General features: G+C 45.9%; 1 protein-coding gene across 1 annotated transcript in view; it reads right to left on the bottom strand.

The window, feature by feature from the left end:
* GRIN2B (glutamate ionotropic receptor NMDA type subunit 2B) overlaps window positions 1-17,722 on the bottom strand; it is a 199,370-nt gene that overhangs the window by 61,912 nt on the left and 119,736 nt on the right. Inside the window, exon 4 of the mRNA XM_083844055.1 lies at window positions 13,729-13,843. Coding sequence (XP_083700181.1) covers window positions 13,729-13,843 — 115 coding nt within the window. The remainder of the gene's footprint in view (window positions 1-13,728; window positions 13,844-17,722) is intronic.

Raw genomic sequence — 17,722 nt, 5'->3', positions numbered from 1 at the left:
CAGTTGTAATTTTCTTAGAGCCAGCAACTGAGGTGGGATGCAGCATCCAGCATCCAGCACAGGGGCAGATAGACAGCATGCAATGTCCCAGGAGCTCAAGACATGGGCTTCTTCACTCTGCCTCTCCATCCATCCACTGCAAACCTGGCTGCGTTCCTGGCCAACTCAAACAGCAGTCCTGCAGCATTCTCCTGCCGATGGACTCTACAGAAACATTCAATGGTCCCCAGTGCTCTTCATGCTGTAGCACCCCCAGGGACTGTGCTCACTTTTGGGGTAGAACCTATCACTGCAGCTGGCTCTGCAATACCAGCAGGAGCCTTGGCTGTGGACACACACAGCCTACACAGGAGCTGTGGTGCCAACAGTAACAGCACTTTGGAGGCAGAGAGGAAACCTTGCTGGGATCCAGGCTTGTCCCCACTTGAGCCTGCTGGGGCTGGTCTCTGCAGGCTCCCTCTGTATCAGAGGAAGCAAAAGGGTTTTTGAGCAGGGGTCTGAGTTAGCCACTCTGAATTGCCTCCTGGAGCAATCAGTCCCACCACTGCTCATAGGTCTGACCTTACTAGTATCTCCTCCCTTTCCCCTCTGGTCCCAAGCTCTGATCCTGCCCAGCAGAATTGGGACCAAACAGTGCCCCAGCTGCCAGTGAGGCTTTCTGCTAAGCTCCCCTGTCCTGTGAGTTTGTGCTTGGAGGTCCTGTCTTTCTCAGCTTCTCTCATCATCTTCCTCACCCTCCTCCTCTACCCACAGCCAATGCACAATAAAGGCAAAGGTACCACGCGCAGTAAGACTTGCTTTCTGAAGCAGGACTGCAAAGCATCTATTCCTCCACGCAAGTTTGCTTTCATTTCAGATCCTAACTGATACTGTGGGGGGCTTTTTCTCTCCCTTATCTACCCCTCTCACTGCCCTCTATCTGAATTTTTTAGCACTTTGAAGCACTACCAGATCCATTATATATGAAAGATACGGCAGAAGAAATTAAATTGTATTGTTAGGTGTCTATAATTACCCCAAACCATTTTTTTTCCACAGTGCAGCAATTTCAAATCTCTCGCAGCACTCTCTTTGTAAACCAGATGTTGACCATGTCAGCTGTGTGCTAAGAATGCATTTTCATGAGTTGCGTTTCTGGAAGTTTGCAGAGGGGTGGTGGCAGCAGAGGGGGACGCTCCTGGAAAATTCCACCCGCGCAAGCGCAGGATGGGTGGTGCAGAGCTCTGCCATGCTTGTCAGGGTGCTGGAGGGCTTCTCAGCCCTCTCCCTGTGTCACAGCACAACCTGGGCTCCTTAGCTTCATGCAGAGGGTAAAGGAAATGTCCTCCATGCTTCCACTCGCAGGAGGGCAGAGGGGGTGCCTGTGGGAAGAGCGTGTCTGGGAGAGGGAGGATTTCCCTGGGGGTGCTGTGCTGCTGGGCCTCCGGAGCCGCACACAGAGCAGCCTGGAACAGTGAAAATAAAAAATGCAGTGGATGCCTCTCCAATCAGTACCACTATGCCTCCCTCCCATTTGGTCTGTCTCGTCCCATATTTGATAGCCACAGCAACCAGGCTCCCACCGTGCTCCCCAGACAACTGGTTTGCGTCTCCTAAAAGAACCCACCCATACCTGATATTCTGCCTGAATGCACTTTTGCTTTACCTCATGCCTCCCCATTACTCTTTAATTGCACTCACTTGAATTGTCCTAAAGAAGTCCATCCTTTTCTTATTGACTACACCCTTCAAACACTTGCAGAAAATTATCATACTCCCTGTCTGGCAAAAATATAGCCTCAGGAAAATCTGTCCTCAGCAACCAGCTGAGGGTCCAGTAAAACACAGGCTACCAAGAGAAAGCAGGTTTTAACTAAAGTTCAAGTAACATTACACAGGAAACCCTGGGAATACTTCAGTGTTTATCTGAGACAGGGGACTTCTTAATGGAGAGAGTCCTCGGTGTGGATTTCACCAGACTGTACTCTTTTAATCTTTATTTGTAAGACAGTGTCTCCATTAGTCCCAGGTTGGAGCAAGGTGTCTGGGCAATGAGCAGGAAAATATATACACACGCAGGATTTATTCTGGGACCAAACACAGGAGACAAAGGACGAATGAGAGCAACAGTTCAAATACAGACACGGCCTGGTATGGGTTTGTTCCTCACTCATCCCGAAAGCCAGGACCTTAAATACCAACCTGCTGTAGGAAAAGATATAAGGTATGGAGCTGGAGAAACCTGCAGATGCAGGCTGATCTATGCACAGGACAAGCTCATGGGAAACAGCTGTCCACAGGTAGCCTCTCAGAGGCAGAAAAACTGCAGAATGTGATGCTGCTATAATACCAATAGTCTTTAGAAAGCAAACACAATTAAATGCGGTGATACAAAGAACTCCAGCCTTAGTGAAAAGAAAGATAACTGCAGAAGAAAGGACTCTTTCTATTGAAATTCCTGAGTGTCCCAGCTTGGACAGTGAAACTCTCGTATGATGCTGCTCAGACTGGTAAACTTCAGTCACACTGCCCACTGCTGCACCCAATATAAGTTGATTTGCCAGCAAAAGCTATTTCTTTAGAAAATACATCAGATTAAGTAATACTAAGGTGCACTTACCAGGAGAATGAAAGGATCTGCAGCACCTATTAGCGCTGCCTGCTGCAGCATGTGTCCTGTTACACAGTGGGTAGCAAGTTTCCCCACCCTTGCAAGTACTGGCCCTGCATGCTCCAATACTGACCACGACAGCACTCTGATTAGGCAATTAGTTACGCAAAAACATATTTTTTAAAGTAAGGTTTGAACAACACAGGAAAAAAATAAAAATAAGGTATTGCTTCAGCATAAAGCCAAGTTTGTTTGCTTTTTTTAATTTTCCACTAATCAAACTCTTCCATTCAGCACACACACAAAAAAAAGTATTGTAATCAGACATTATTAATAAAAGTGGCATAAATTCGGATGAAAAAAATAATCTGAAAAGGCTTCCACCACTCACTAGGAAGGGAATAGCATTTTTTTAAAAAAAAAAAGTCCCAGTCCCAAGGGTTAGACCTCTGTCCTGAGAGGTGGTGGAGACCTCAGTTTCAACCTTGGTTTTGAATCAGGCAGAATGGATCTGAACACCATTTTCCCACTGCCTAGGAGCCTGTCCTCACCGTCTGGCTAACTGGGATCTGAGGGAGATGCTGCCATCTCCTCCTCCACGTCGCCTCTCTGAACAGCATCTAAAGACTTCTGTGAGCCTACACGAAAACACCGAAATGTCAGTTTTCATTTACAGCAGTAAAACTTCCAAAACAAATCCTTCAGATCTGACCAAATTTAATGAATATTTTCATTGATCCCAAACTATGTTTCTTCACAAAATCATTTGTTCCTCCCACCATATTTCTGAGGTTTAGGCAGTATCATCTGGAAAGAGAAGGACAAAGGCTTTATCTTTCCTGGTCTCGATCCACGTCACTTTTTCCCAAAACAGACTTTGGGGATAAAATTGGCCAGAGTCCATTTAAAAACCCCTCACCTCCTTCTGTTTGAGACTCCTCTTTCTTATTCTAGACTGCTTCACGGTGCTGCTTTGCATCATTAAACAGCCTAACCCCATTCCACCACATGAGTGCCTGAACGTTACTCAGAGTGAAATGTTGCTTGTATGTTAATTTTGTAAAGTGCTTAAGATCCTTCTCGAAGGAAGGAACAATAGAAATGTAAGTCATTATTGGTACAGGAACTGAGGAAATAAACCTAAGGAAAACAAGCACTAGAAACTGTCACACAAAATGCAGACCAAGTCGAAAGCTTAAACGGGAGCAAGAAAGGCTGTCAAATAATCTTCCGGGCTTGGCATGGTAGGAGACATTGCAGAATGCAGCTAGCCCAGCAGAAGAAAATTAAATAAACCTGGCAAACTTCTGACGCAGCAGAAGGCAGCACAACCCCCAGCACACCTTAGAAATAAACCAAGGTCTGTAAACGCCAGACCCTTTCTCAAGGAAGAAAGGCCAAGGGACAGTGACAAAAACTCAGACACCACGGCACAGCAAGGAACGAGTGAGCACTGGCATCTAACATTACTGAAGGCAGTCTGAAAAAATTACATACTCAGGGAAAACACAGTTGAGGCAGAGGGAAAACAAGCGACGCTGAACATATTGTACGCTAAAATCGATGGCACCAAGCGCATGCCAGAGTTCATGAGCAGTGAGAGCAACTCAAGCACACAGTAGCTGCAGTGATAACCACCGTTTTAACACCGAGATACCTTTGCAGAGCAGCGGAGAAGCTAATACATAACAGCGCAGAGAAAACCACGAGGGAAAAGACTGTCCTGGTCTTGTAAAAAATACTGCCAAGATGCAGGTCAGCTTTAAGCCAAGCCAAGCCAAGCCAGTGAGCACAAAGAGGATTCAAACCCGAGCGAGAAGCATGTGAGAACCGAGCACAGGAACACTGGCCAGAACCAACACCAGAGGATTGAAACCAAGCCAAAGACACCACAAACAAGCTACTCCTTACTGAATAAAAAGTCTGAGCGGTTTCATATTAAGAAAAAATTGTTTCAAATGCTCTCGGAAGTAAACGTGGTCTGGCTTCTACTCCAGGAAAAGCAGACTGCCAAAGCCCTTGGAAAAAAATGGGGAGAGAGGAGGAGGAAGAAAAAGAAAGAGAAAAACAAAAAGAAAGAGAAAAACAGAAAGAAAAGAAAAAGAAAGAAAAATGTAGGGCCATATGAATATGCAAATGAGGGCATAGCATCACCTCCTTTCTCTCAAGCCCAATGGAAAGAAAACAGAGCCTCCAGATCACAATATTCAGGAAATATAAAAATAGAAAAAGCAAAGGAATCGCAGGCCAAGCAGAGACATCAACATGAGACAGAGCTTCAAGCAAATGCAACCTAACAGATGAAAACACTCCCTCAGGCAGTGGGGACACTTCCACCCCCTGCAAGGCTCCTTCAGCAGAAGCTATGTTAGTGCTTTCTCCCAGCTCAGTTTGGTTGCTTGCTTCCTCTCTACCCTGATGTCTTCATGAATTTCAAACCTTAAAGCCACCAAAATTCTTGTGTTTTTCTCAACTGTCTTTCTTTTGCATATTTGGGAAGAGTTTTGGCCTAAAGAGAGTGGAAGGGAGAAGAGTCTTAAAATGTCAGTATATATCACTTAGATATATCACAACGAAATACTTTGCTAAAAAATGGCCGTGCACAAAATGAAAGCTTTAGAAATTTTCATTTTTATGTGACATTTTTCTGTCAAAAACTGTCTATGCTACAAAATGGTTTTGATACATTTAGATGACCTGAGAAAAAATATTTTTCAGGTCCAAAAATATTTTGTGTTGACTCAGAAAGAAATTTGAATCTTTTTCATCCACCAGAAAATACAAAACTACAGCTATGTTTCTTTCTTTCATTTCTAACCCAGTCACACCTCCCTTTCCGTTTTTTTTGAGGATGTCACTGATTGATCAGGAATGATGGACTGGATTCTTGATAAGGCCTTGTGATAGAAGTATTTAATTACTACACTCATTCTTTAAAGCTCATCTTCCCACGGGAGCTCAGCTACCACCTGAATTAAGATATGGGTATTTACTGTCAGCAACCTGGGGTAACACATCCCCACAATCAATGAAACGCTCACAATGAAGTGGACACAGGTACAGACCAGCAGGGGACATGCCCCAGAAATCTCTAAGCCAGTGGCAAGCAAGAGTGGTTCTGACCACAAGCAATGCAGTTCTGGCACCAGCTCTGCAAAGACAGGAGGTACTGAATCACAAGGTGTAGCCCTACCCTAGGTGGTTTTGGTTCTCTGTAAAGTTGGATGATAACTGCGTGTTAAGAAGATTAAAAACTTTCCAGCAACACTGAGTATTTTTGAGTTGTTGAACCCTCTCAGCATCATTGTGTTTAAAGCACGCAAAAGCACCTTTACTGCTTTTTCCCATCTGCCCTTCACACTCTCGACGAGGCCCCGTAAGCCTGCACGAAGCCCGTTATAATTCTCCTCTGCCTATCAAACCCTTCAGAAGAGTTAGGCAGTTGGTGTGTAAAGCCTGCTGCCTACCATGCTGACTAATGTTGTCTGATTGTTCCCTTGTACTCCCCCGTTGGTCCATCTGTACCCATCTGCTGCCTTTTGTCTTCTAATTAAAGTGTAACTGCTTTGGGGTAGGAGCCCCTTTCTGGTTAGCTCTCACGCAGCTCCCTGCAGAGCAGAGTCCCAGGTCCATAACTGGGTGCTGGGGACAGTGACGACAACACACAAGAGGTAACTGCACGTAGAAGCAGCAAGGGGGAACAGTGAGCCCCTCGCTGTGTGGCACGGGCAAGTCAGCTGGAAGAAAGCCCCAGACTAGAGCTGTCCTCCCAAATAACAAAGGCAAGATCAGCCTTCCTTCTCCTCCGGCTGGACAGTGTTACAGCACCAGTACACCAGCCATGGTCCTTAGGGTTGCCCTGTCCAAGGAGTCAGGCTGGCAACCCCAGTAAAGGTCAGACGGCTGCAAGCACTCAGATCAGCTCTACCAGCATGGAAATGATAGGCAGCATCCCAATACTGGCTGTGTTTAATAAAGATCTCCATATTTTCCAATATCTGATTTGCACTAAAGGACGAGGTCTCTCCAAGAAGCTGTCATTGTTTCAATGTAAGAATTCCCTCTGGTAGCCAAAGAGTAGGGCCTGGTGGAAAAGAGCCAGAATATTTTTCTGCAGGCTCATGAATCATAAAAATATACTCCAAAATTCAAGCAAACAAAGTCAAGAACTGCTTCAGCAAGAGGCAAAGAGAGCAAATAGCTTACACTGTTGTATGGTTAGGAGGGGGCATCCAGCGAGTGTCCTCTTTGCTCAAAGAGACGGACTAGCTCATTACTGCAGGACGCAGTAATCTAATCTAACACTCTGATACAATCAGTCAGCAAAGATACCATTTGATAAGAATGTCCACAAGATTTAAGTCGGAAGCTTTTTCAGAAAGATCGTTGCATTTATCACCTGATAAGGAAAGCTTTGTGTCGCACTTGCAGCTGCCCTTTTCCTTAAGAGTCAGTGTAAGATTAACATGGCCATAATTAGCCATAAATCCATACAGTTGCATCCTGGGCAACTGCAAGAAGCCAGGCCAAATCCTGGCAGTGGGTGCAGCATAGGTGCACAAGTAAAGCCATCTGGTTGTCTGACTGAATCAGGGTCATCAACAAAGCCATCAGATGTGACCTAGATCAGGTATCTAAGGGACGCTCACTTGGGAGTGGGGCATCCATAAAATATGTATTCTTTGATGCAAGCCTGCTGTCTAATGAGAAGCAGGGGATTCAGCAAATTATGATCTCTTAGAGAAATGTCCAGAAAGAACACTCCACAAATAAGGGGGAAAATGCATGTACAGAGTCCCATTCTAATTTCAGCTACGTGTGCTTAAATCCAGAGTGGTCCATCTGCCCTAAGTGAAGCTATATCCTTCTAAAAACTGGTTCTATGGGAACAGAATCAGTCACTAAATCTGAGTAGGTTTAAGCAAACTCCTATGCCATTTCTCTTCAGGGACAATGAGTCATAAATCCCCATGTACACAGGGAAATTAGCAAAACAAGACTGATTGGCAAAAACAATCCAATCTTGTCTCACCATAAAAGGAGCTGGTGGGATAAAAAACGTTTCCTCTGTGAAGTCCATGGACATCAAGATGCCAGAGCTCTGCACACAGAGCAGAACCTGGCCCAAGGAAAAACTTCCACCCCAGGGAAACAAGCATACCTGTGCACGCATGTACAAATAATCAGAAAGGCTTGATCAGGTGGACACCAGACAACACGAAGAGGAAACTGTCTCAAACGATCTAGTCATCTTTCCAAAGGCAGAGAAGGGCCTTCAGAGAAGATGGTTACATTTGTACAGCTGCAGATTTCACCTCATAGCCCTACATGCTTGTTCCTCTCTTATTTTTAAAGAGCCTTCTTCAGCACATGAAATAATTAAATAAATCTAAATCCTTCCTTCTGTTGGGCAACTTGACATATACATGATTCATATTGGTTCTTCATGAAGTGGCCAGTACCACACAGATCCTTACTAAAAGCCAAGACTACCAATCAGATTTTCAGTCCTCTTCTCTCCTTCTCTGTCATTTCTGCCACTGGAATGCTGAAGGAAATGACTGTGAATACTTCTTTTAATGTGCAGGAAGACTTGAGACTAGGCCTATACATCTTTTTCCTTAACAGAGAGAATAATTCTCCTTTTGAGCTTGTGATTCACAGAGAGATGCTCCCAAACAACATTAGTCACGGTCACTACTGTCTCCTGGTCCCATAGAAGCAGGTGGTGTCTAGTTTCTTACCGCTCTGAAGGCTGCAAAGCTATCAAAAGCTACAGCCTTTTTAGCATCTCTGTGGTGTTCATCAGACCTCCAAAGCTGCAAACTCCTGGAGGTGACGTGCCTTCATAAGGGCTTTTGTTTGTGGCCATCAAACAGCTGCCTGCTCATATAAAAGGTACATGATAAAGGGTGCAGAAACGACGTCCTCACCAGGTCAGGATTGAAGTTTTTGCTGATCAGTCTATCCATGACCTAGATTTTCCTTCCTATCAAACAAGAGGTCTCTTGTGAGACACTCTTCAGGTTCATCTTGCTCACCTAATCACAGAAATGTAGGCTGCCAGAGAACCACATGAGATCATTTACTGCATTCTTCTGCTCTGAGGCAGGACAAGATAGAGACAGAAAAATACCCAACAGTGCAGGGTCTGTGTGTCCTCCAGCAAATGAGCCTCACCAGCAAATGAGCCTTGCCATGTCTCACCATGATAATGATTAGACAGCTCCCTACATCTATAACTGAACTATTTCTGCTTGAAAATTTAGCAAGATTTCTTCTTCACCCTACTCACTGTGGACATGAAAGGCAATCAGCCATGAAGTCCTTTGTCAACAACGTTTTAGATGTCCAAAGATGTATCTTCTTCCCCTCTCTCTTTTTTTTTAGATAAAACAAATCTTATTTTTCCATTTTACTTTCCTCAATCCTTCTTCCTTTCTGTAGCTCCCTCCTACATCCCGAGGGAACCTTTCCTGAGCACAGATGTGCATAACACATCTCTGTGGTAAGCAGGGAACAGGGTCACACAAGTTCACTGATTTAGAAACTCACCTTATGTGGACTATGACCCAGGCTGAACACAGCTCTGGAAAGCCCATGCGGCAGCAAGCAGTGGGACCACTTTTCACCCTGTTGCAATGTTGCGGTCACTGAGACTGCCGACAGAATGTCACAGCAAATGGCCCCATTCCCAGGGAGCACTAACGCGTGCAGTGGTGTAGGGGAACAGGCTAGGAGCAGCCAGTCTGTGAACTTCTAATCATGGCTGCACCGATGGCTACAAGAAGTGGAACAGATGCTACTAATTGATTTTCAGGAGTTCAAAAGTCAGACAATGATAATTACAGGAGCAGTGGGCAAACATTTTATCTGCAGAAGGGGCGAGGGTTGGTATGGGCAGAGGATTAGTACATGCATCAGGGAGAATGAAGCTTTCGGCATAAGCTTCCCATCTGTCCCCTCTAAGATGTTTTGTAGTGCTACCCTGGACAAACCCATCACCTGGGACTTTGCATACCCAGCAAGGAGCAGGAGCTACTGGGTTATTCATGGGAAGAGATGCCCTGGGAAACTTGCAAATCAAAGGGATCTTTTGGGCAGCACAAGAGGTTGCTGTCATTAGCATGTGGAGAGGTGCTCCAAATCCCCAGTGACACATCAGAGAGAAGAGGCAGAAAAGCCTCAGCAAAATGGAGAAGCTGAGAACAACCGAGCGACAGAAGTGATGCAAAACTCACAATTCTCCTATGTTAATGACTATGCTTCAGAAGGGAAAAAGAAACAAAAAAATGTTTGATGGGTAGAAATTAAAGCAGAGAAAGAATCTCAAAGAGAGCCTCAGAGAAAGTGAGGTCTGTGTCATCCCCAAGGTCACTGGAGGAAAGGGAGGCAGCAGACAGGAGGAGCTGGGAGCTCATGGGACATGACTGCTGTGCGTTGCCTCAGCAGAGAAGGTGGATGTGAGCAAGAGCTGGAGAGAAGCACCTGCCAGCTCTCACAAAGGGATCACAGACCCCGAAATAAGTCCTCATCATATGTGGGATTATAGGAGAGTAGAGGAAAAAGGCAATCAGTAAAGAGAAAGCCTGGGTGAAAATTATTCCTACACAAACACCACAGACACAAAAGTTAGTGCAGTGCCTAGCCTTTGGCTTACCTTACAAGACCTCTGGCCTCAGCTCATTGCTGTAGTGAGGCAGGGCCATGGGGTAGATCTCCTTCACCAGTACTTGCATGTCTGTCCCTCTATAGTCAATACAACAGAGGCATCCAAGCACCCAAAAACACACCTAGACTACATCTGGCCAATGAAACCAGAGCTCTACTAATCAGCTAATTAAAAGCTAGTGAGAGAAGGCATGTAGCCTTCTGCCCCTAAGGAACAGTCATACTAAGAAGTGAATGAAGCGCAAAACATTTGTTATCATGAGATGAATTGTTACTCATAGCTGAAATAGCAGAAGACCTCGGGATACTGCCCCTTTCCAGAAAATGGTTCTTTTGTGATTGTCAGCTCTACAAGGCTTCAGTCTGTCTGAAGGGCACAGGAGATTTGTCAGCATCAGGGTCTGGGGACAGCCGTAGCTCTTCTGGAAAATGAAATCCTGTTCTGAAATGACTGGTGCATTTTTCAAGATTTTTCTTTCCATATTGGGATGAAAAATCAAAATCTCGGCAAATTTCACAGATCTGAAATATGGAAATAGATTCATTCACTGTCTGCATCTTTGCTGCTCAGAAAATGGAAGGCTTCACACCTGTTTTAAAGCTTTCTTTTCGTATATATACACACAGCATGAGACATACACCTCCCAATCTATTTGCCATCTTTCAAGAATCATCTGCACCACCCTGTACAGAGCAGCAAATTGTGCCACTAAATCCAGAGGAGACTAATAAAAATGATCAGAAGACTACAAAACATGACCTACCAGGAGACTGAACAAATTCTTGTTTAATCTACAGCAGAGACTGGGAGACAACATGATAGAAGCTTTCAAACATACATATGGAAGATAAAAAGAGAAAGAGAATAAACAATTCTCTGTGTCCACAAGGGAGATGCCAAGTAGTAATAGGCTTAAACCGCATTCAGGGAAATCTAGGGTAGACGTTAGAAAAACTTTCCAGAGTAAGGAGAAAGAAGCCATGGAAGAGATTGCCTCAGGATTTCACAGAGCATCGAAGGACTCTCAGAACAGGTGAAGCAAACATCTGTCAGGAATAATTTCAGTCTAGTTGATCCTTCCCTTGGGCAGAGGGAGGAACTAACTGACCTCTTGATGTTCCTTCCAGGCACGGCATCTGATAATGGATAAAAGTGTGCAGCGATGTAATTAAAGACTGAGCTATTGTGAATGCACACAAGTGGACTGAATCAGTGTTTCCCATGCAGCTGCTTTCATACTTCATCTCCTACTGCCTTAGTGTTTGGGAAACTCTCCTGTTCTTTGTGCAGTTTCTCCTATGTATTACCTAGAAGGTGCTAGGACCAAACACCTTGCTAATTTAGCAAAAAATAGTGAGACTTTGGATGATTTTACACTGCAAAGCAATGAACTTACAAACTTATTTGGATTGTGTGCCAATAATATATGAATAATTTATGGTTTGTATCATGGCATTGCCTGGGAGCTGCTGTTAAGGGCCAGCATTCCACTTTGTCTGACTCTGTAAACATGGAACAAAATTATGATCATTGCCACAAAAGGCTGTTTCACCCTTACATTTTAATGCTTGCATTTCAGATGAATGGAGAAAATTAAGAACAAGGCTATGATGCTCCAGCTATGAAATGTATTTTTCTGTGATCAGAGCATGATGGAGATGACTTCTGTGTTTTCCAGGAAGAAAACATTTGAACACCTCAGAGTTTGATTATAACAATCTGATCTTCCCACTGAGTGGGACCCCACTTCAAGGTAAAACATTTGTGTTTAGAAAGTGCTAAGGGCTTTTCATACAACTAATACCATAGCTCATTATGATCTCATTTCAGTCCAGCTTCTACAAAATGAAGAGCTGTTCTGGCTTAATGCACACCAAGTGGTCCCCATAGACAGCAGGGATCAGGCAGGTCCTAGGTCCAATCCCCACCACTCAAGCCCACCAGCATCTCTTCCACTAATTGTCTGGCTCAGCTCAGAGACCCCAGATATTCTCTCACAGACTGAACAGGTTCTCTTACCGCTAATGAAAGACCCTGAGCCCTCATTGAGGGTGCAGCAGGGTAGTACATGTGAGAAGCAGGACGAAAATAAGACTATGTTTATCTGTGCCTCCTCAGAGGCCTGCAATGCATTCCAGCAACCGATTGCCCACAGCCTGCACTGCTAACAGTCCCTAGCTGGATTCATGCTGCAACTGCCTTGATTTCCTGCTATGATAATGGAGTTTTCCTCTGTGAGAATAAATCTGATGCTAGCTAGAAACAAATCCATTTTGCCTGGTGGGCTTTAGTGAAGTTATGCAATGGGCAGAGTTTGACATGAGATGCATCCCGGAGCAGTCCGTGCAATATCCAGCCAACCTGCCTCCAAACATGTCCAAAGGTTGTCTGCACATGCTACTGCCATGCTGTATGTTTCCCCTTGCTCCTGTCCCACTGAGACCTCTGCTGCCAGGTACTAATGTGATGGCTCTTCTGCTTCCTTCAAAACTTGCTCCTCCAACCCTCTTCTGAATGCACTTCTCCTGACAGCCTTCTATTTCTTTCTCATTTCTCCATGAATTCTTCCTGACTTTAGCCATGCAGGTTTCTTGCAAGTCCATAGAGGAGACAAGGAGCCAAGGAGAGAAGGGTTTCTCTGCCTGGTGGGTCAAGGGGACATTTTTCTAAGCCATATACATTATCGCATCCAGGCTGAGCTCTGCTTCATATCTGTTGAGTGCGTTGCTGAATTCTTCTTAGTTTTGCTCTGACTTCTCACCTCCATCAGTTTTTTATATCTCATAACTACCTCAAGCTACCCCCTCCACTTAGCTGATTCAAACCCTTTGGGAATGCTTGTTCTGAGCCTGGACCACTGACACTTATGTGGGAGGTGAAATGAACCAAAGCTTTGCACTAACACAGAAATCCACACCATTTCTAAAATGGTGGTTTGGGTTACATGCAAATTATTCAGATATATGCAAATTTAGATCTTTGAGCAACTTGGTATGATCTCATGTACATATCCTACCTAATGCACCATCCCATTGCAAATGACAGTGGCCAGATATATCAAGCACAGTTAACAGCTGCATATTACTAAGTGTGGCTATAGCTCAGTCACAGCCATTTAGCATACATAACTTCACTGCCTTCAAGCCGTGCAGAGAAGTATTTTCTGTCTCTGCCATTGAAACTCATAGCTCAAAGGAGGTCTTTTCTCTGAAAGGCAGGGAAACTTATGTTCAGAGGTGACAGAAGGGAAGCTGATTAATTCTTTATGCATGCTAATGGAAGAATGTAATGGCATCCTGCATGGAGATGACAGCAGCCTGGGTATTGGAGATACCAGTGGCCCAGGATGCAAGGAAGAGATTGCCAACTCTTCCCGAGTACAGAAGGCAGAAGGATTATTTGCTCAGAGCCTTCCTCCATCTTCCTCCTGTGTGGTACAGTTTGAGAATTATCAAAGATATCCTACCCTCTCCCACTTCCTCTCCTTGGTCAGAAGGATGATCACCAGCTTGGGATGCATCTGGTATCCGTCCTCACTGAATGACAGATTCCTGCCTTCAAAGGTGACATTGATCAGGTACCTGTAGGAGAGAGAAAAGAGCAAGAAGAACATTAATGCTTGGGAACTGAACCCAACACAAGAGCCTGCTTTCCCCTCTGCAGTTTGTGCCAGGACAGTAGAAGCACACTACAAACAACTGTTGTCCAGCTGGGGATAGCAGAAGAAAATCTAAGAGGAAGTGGGTGGTAGAAACAGGACAAATACTCCAGAAACTGGGACCATCAGTTGAGGCAGGGCCTCAAAGGGCCTAAGTTTCCCCCATTTAGGACCAGGATAAAAAAGATGTTGGTGCTCACTGAATTCCTGAAAGCACAAGTCACATGCATACACATGTGCCCACAGTCCTTGATTTCCCCTTTCCACAAAGGGCAGAGGGATCCATAGCAATTAGCTGTGTCAACATGCTCCACAGCCTACATTTTGCTCACTGTCCAAGGGGGATTTCACATTGCATTTGAGGACAGTGATGGCCCACAGGTAAAGCAGTGGATACAGCCTCCCCTGTTCAAACATGAAGGAAGCTGCAGAGAGCAGAGGAATGAGCACCTGTGAGTGCTCTGTCCTTATTAGAGCCAGCATGCCTTAGGGGGCCCAATGTGATCCTCTCAAGCAGCTTAGGAATAGGGCCAGGGGGTACTGGGATAGCCCAGTGAACGTCCTTTTCCCTAGGGACAGAGTCATGCCATGTACTCTGCAAGATCAAACTACAGGGTGATCAGCCCTGCAGATCCCTGCAGCCAATATTAACGATTCCCTTTGTCTGGAAAGGCTCCGTCGCTTCTGTGCAAGGCACCCCGCTTTGGGCCATCTCATGTCAGCTGTACAAATGGACTATTAAACAGTCCGGGCTTCAGTCTCATTTATCCTCAGGCCTCTTCACTCAGCTCTGGCAGTGGGGAAGACCTTTAAGTGGACCAAGATTACAGCTACACTCATTTCAAGGCCTTTCTACATTGTGAGAGCATGTTGAAGCGGTGTTGCTGTAAAAGAGAATCAAGTCTATTGTTTTCTTAACTGTCAGACCATCCAGAATGACACTGTGGGGAAGAGGGGGAGGCAAATATACATTTCACAGTTCATTGGCTTATAAGACATCTCCGTGGCACTCTGACAGTTTCCCCTGTTCATATATTTCACTTCAATTCACAATCCTGTTGCATGAAGTAGATTTTGCCTTTGTACACCTGCTCTAGCACCAGTGGCATCACATCACTGCGAGAGGCAGAGGTGAGCGAGCTGCCTGCAGGGCTAGCCCCAGGACATCGCCCGCCCCTGCTTCGCCCAGTTCTCCTAAAATTACACAAGCAGCATTTCCATTGCAGACACGAGAAGCTCTTCTGCTCTATTACACCACAACAATAGGAAATATTTCCTGATACCCAGCTTCAGTTTGTCCCTTGTGAACTCAGTGTGAACCAATACGGGGGGGTGGGAGGGGGTGGCACTCAAATTTCTGTTCTTTCAAGGGGTTCACACATTCCACCCGTCTGCACACAGAGAAGTCCCTACTAATTTAACAAAAGCACGGGTAACAGGCAAACTTCTTCAAACAAATAGAAAAGCGGGTCATGTTTTCAGCCTCTTCCTTTTCCTGAATTCTTCTGTCCTAAGTCCACTACCCGACGAAACCCACCCACTATTTCCCCATACATGCTGTGACCTTCAGGGGATGTGTGCAATGTAGGGAACAGCCATACGGGAGCCTGGGGTGAAACACTGCAACAGGCCTATCTATTTTCACAGGCAGACTATTTGTCATTTCCCAAAAGACAGACCCATTCAGCACCCAAACACTGAGCAAACCCCAGATCATCAGCCACCTGGAAAATCTTAGCCATGCAACTGTAATGGTGTAAAACATCGAGTGTTAGGATCACACATGCTCTTCTGGCTCTCCCTTCCCAGCTGTTTGCATTACTCTGGTACAGTGAATGCCAGACACAGACCGCCATGGGTATGTGCAGCCTACCAGACCTACAAAAGGCTTTGGCAGTGAGAAAGACCTTCCAGGGGACCAAGATTACAGCTACACCCCTTTCATGACTTCTCTGCACTGGCGCTCAGAGTTAACAACAAAGCAAGGCTCCGAGGAGATGAGGATGCCATTAGCATGATGAGAATTGCAGCTTTATGTGTCAGTATTTAGAAAGCAGTGCCAATATCTAATTAAACAAACAGCAATATTAGACAATTCTCGGTCCTCTTTCCCTTCCTACCCAAGAATGATGCCACTGTGGGAATCTCCCTTGCACAGCCTGACAAGAGTTCACATAAATCAGTGAGAGAGATGACACAAGAGGGTGTCATTTCTGTTCATTTTCCACTGGAAAGATTAGAACCACTAATAATAATCAAGGAGGGATCATCAGTGCCTCCGATCCTTGGAGCTGCCTTGAGATTTACACTTAAAGCGGCACTAAAATCCCTCACTTCGCACCTTAATGACTGAAATTAGCCTCCAGATTTGGTACAATAACTCTTCAGAGGGTTTTCTCTGTAACCCATTAGCAACATGTTTACCAAAGTTTGCAGGAGGAGAGCAGAAAAAGCAGCTCCCCCTGCAGCCTTCCCACATTCCCGCAGCTCACAGGGTCCTAAATTCTAGGGTTTGGGGCAAGTGGCACCCAAGGAGTTGCTGGGCTTGCTCAGGTGCGCTGGGCTCCATCCACCCTCCGTCTGAGAGCCCAAGTTGGTGCTGGGCAGCAGAAGGCACGGTGTGTGGGTGCTGGGGGATGTGGGCTTCCCACAGTGAGATGGAGGCACACATGAACAGGCAACTTGCACGCCCATGGTGGCTACTGGCTATTCTAGCAGGGATGCTGGACGGGCCTGGAAGGTAGGTCCGGGAGTGGGACAGGGGCAGGCTGGAGCCAAAGCATCAGGGCTTGAAGGACTCCCTGGCAGCATGCTGCAAGGCAGCCCTGCTTGGGTGGGTCTGCCCTCCATCACTGGTATGCCAGCATGATCACTGCCTGCTCTGGCCGGGGGGATTTATTTCCTCCCTACAGCCTACAAGTGCACCAGTCCCTGGAGAGGCAGCCGAGGGGCTAGGAGACTCCCTGACACATCTGCGCTAAGCCACACTGCACTGGGGCACAGCACGGAGGCAGCAGGCTGTGCTCGTGGGTGAGGTAACGCAAGATGAAGCTGTGCCTGTAAAACGCAGCGAGGGCTTAATTTGTGATTTCCTGAGTGTATGCAACTCCGAGACGGAGAGAGAAAGAGAGAGATTATTTTAATTAATCTCATTTGCTGGAATCACCTTTCAGCAAAGATTTTTGCTTGCACAGGTGTTTCTGGAGCTGCTCACTGCAAGCACAGAAGGGTCCGACCCCTCCCCAGCCCAGCGGAGGTGCAGTGGCCACAACGCCAGCACACAGCCACGTGGGAGCAAGATGCACATGACACTGTGGAAGCAGAGTGACATTGCGAGTCCCATGGCACAGATGAGCAGGCAGGAACAAAGCAGGACAGGACATGTCCTTGGGCACAAAGCAAGTCAGGCTCAGGGGGACTGGGCTCTGTGTTCTGACCATTAGGTAACATCACTCATCCTAGATGTGAGGTTGTCAGCCCTGTGAGCGAATGGAGAGTGTTTCCAGAGCTGGTTGGCATAGGAAATAGAGCATTAAAACCACATCAGATGGCCAATTTAGGACCAGCAGAGAGATTATGACATTTTAAATGGTTTCAGCTAGTGATGGGGAAAGCCTGGAGAGGCAAATGTGGCAGGCTGAGGGGATGTGGGGGGAGGCAGGGAGGGTGTTAACTGAGTCTTTCTCTGCCCTAGAGACAGCTCTGAAGGGGATGCATATGAAATTAGCACGAACCGCTCTGACTTCTGCCTCCAGTGCACTGCAGGGAATCAGCTCCTCCTGAAGCTACTGAGCGTGTGGGC

Source organism: Anser anser, assembly GCF_964211835.1.
Source record: "Anser anser genome assembly, chromosome: 1".
In the NCBI taxonomy this organism is placed as follows: domain Eukaryota; kingdom Metazoa; phylum Chordata; class Aves; order Anseriformes; family Anatidae; genus Anser; species Anser anser.
This window is presented reverse-complemented; position numbering and strand designations above follow the sequence as displayed.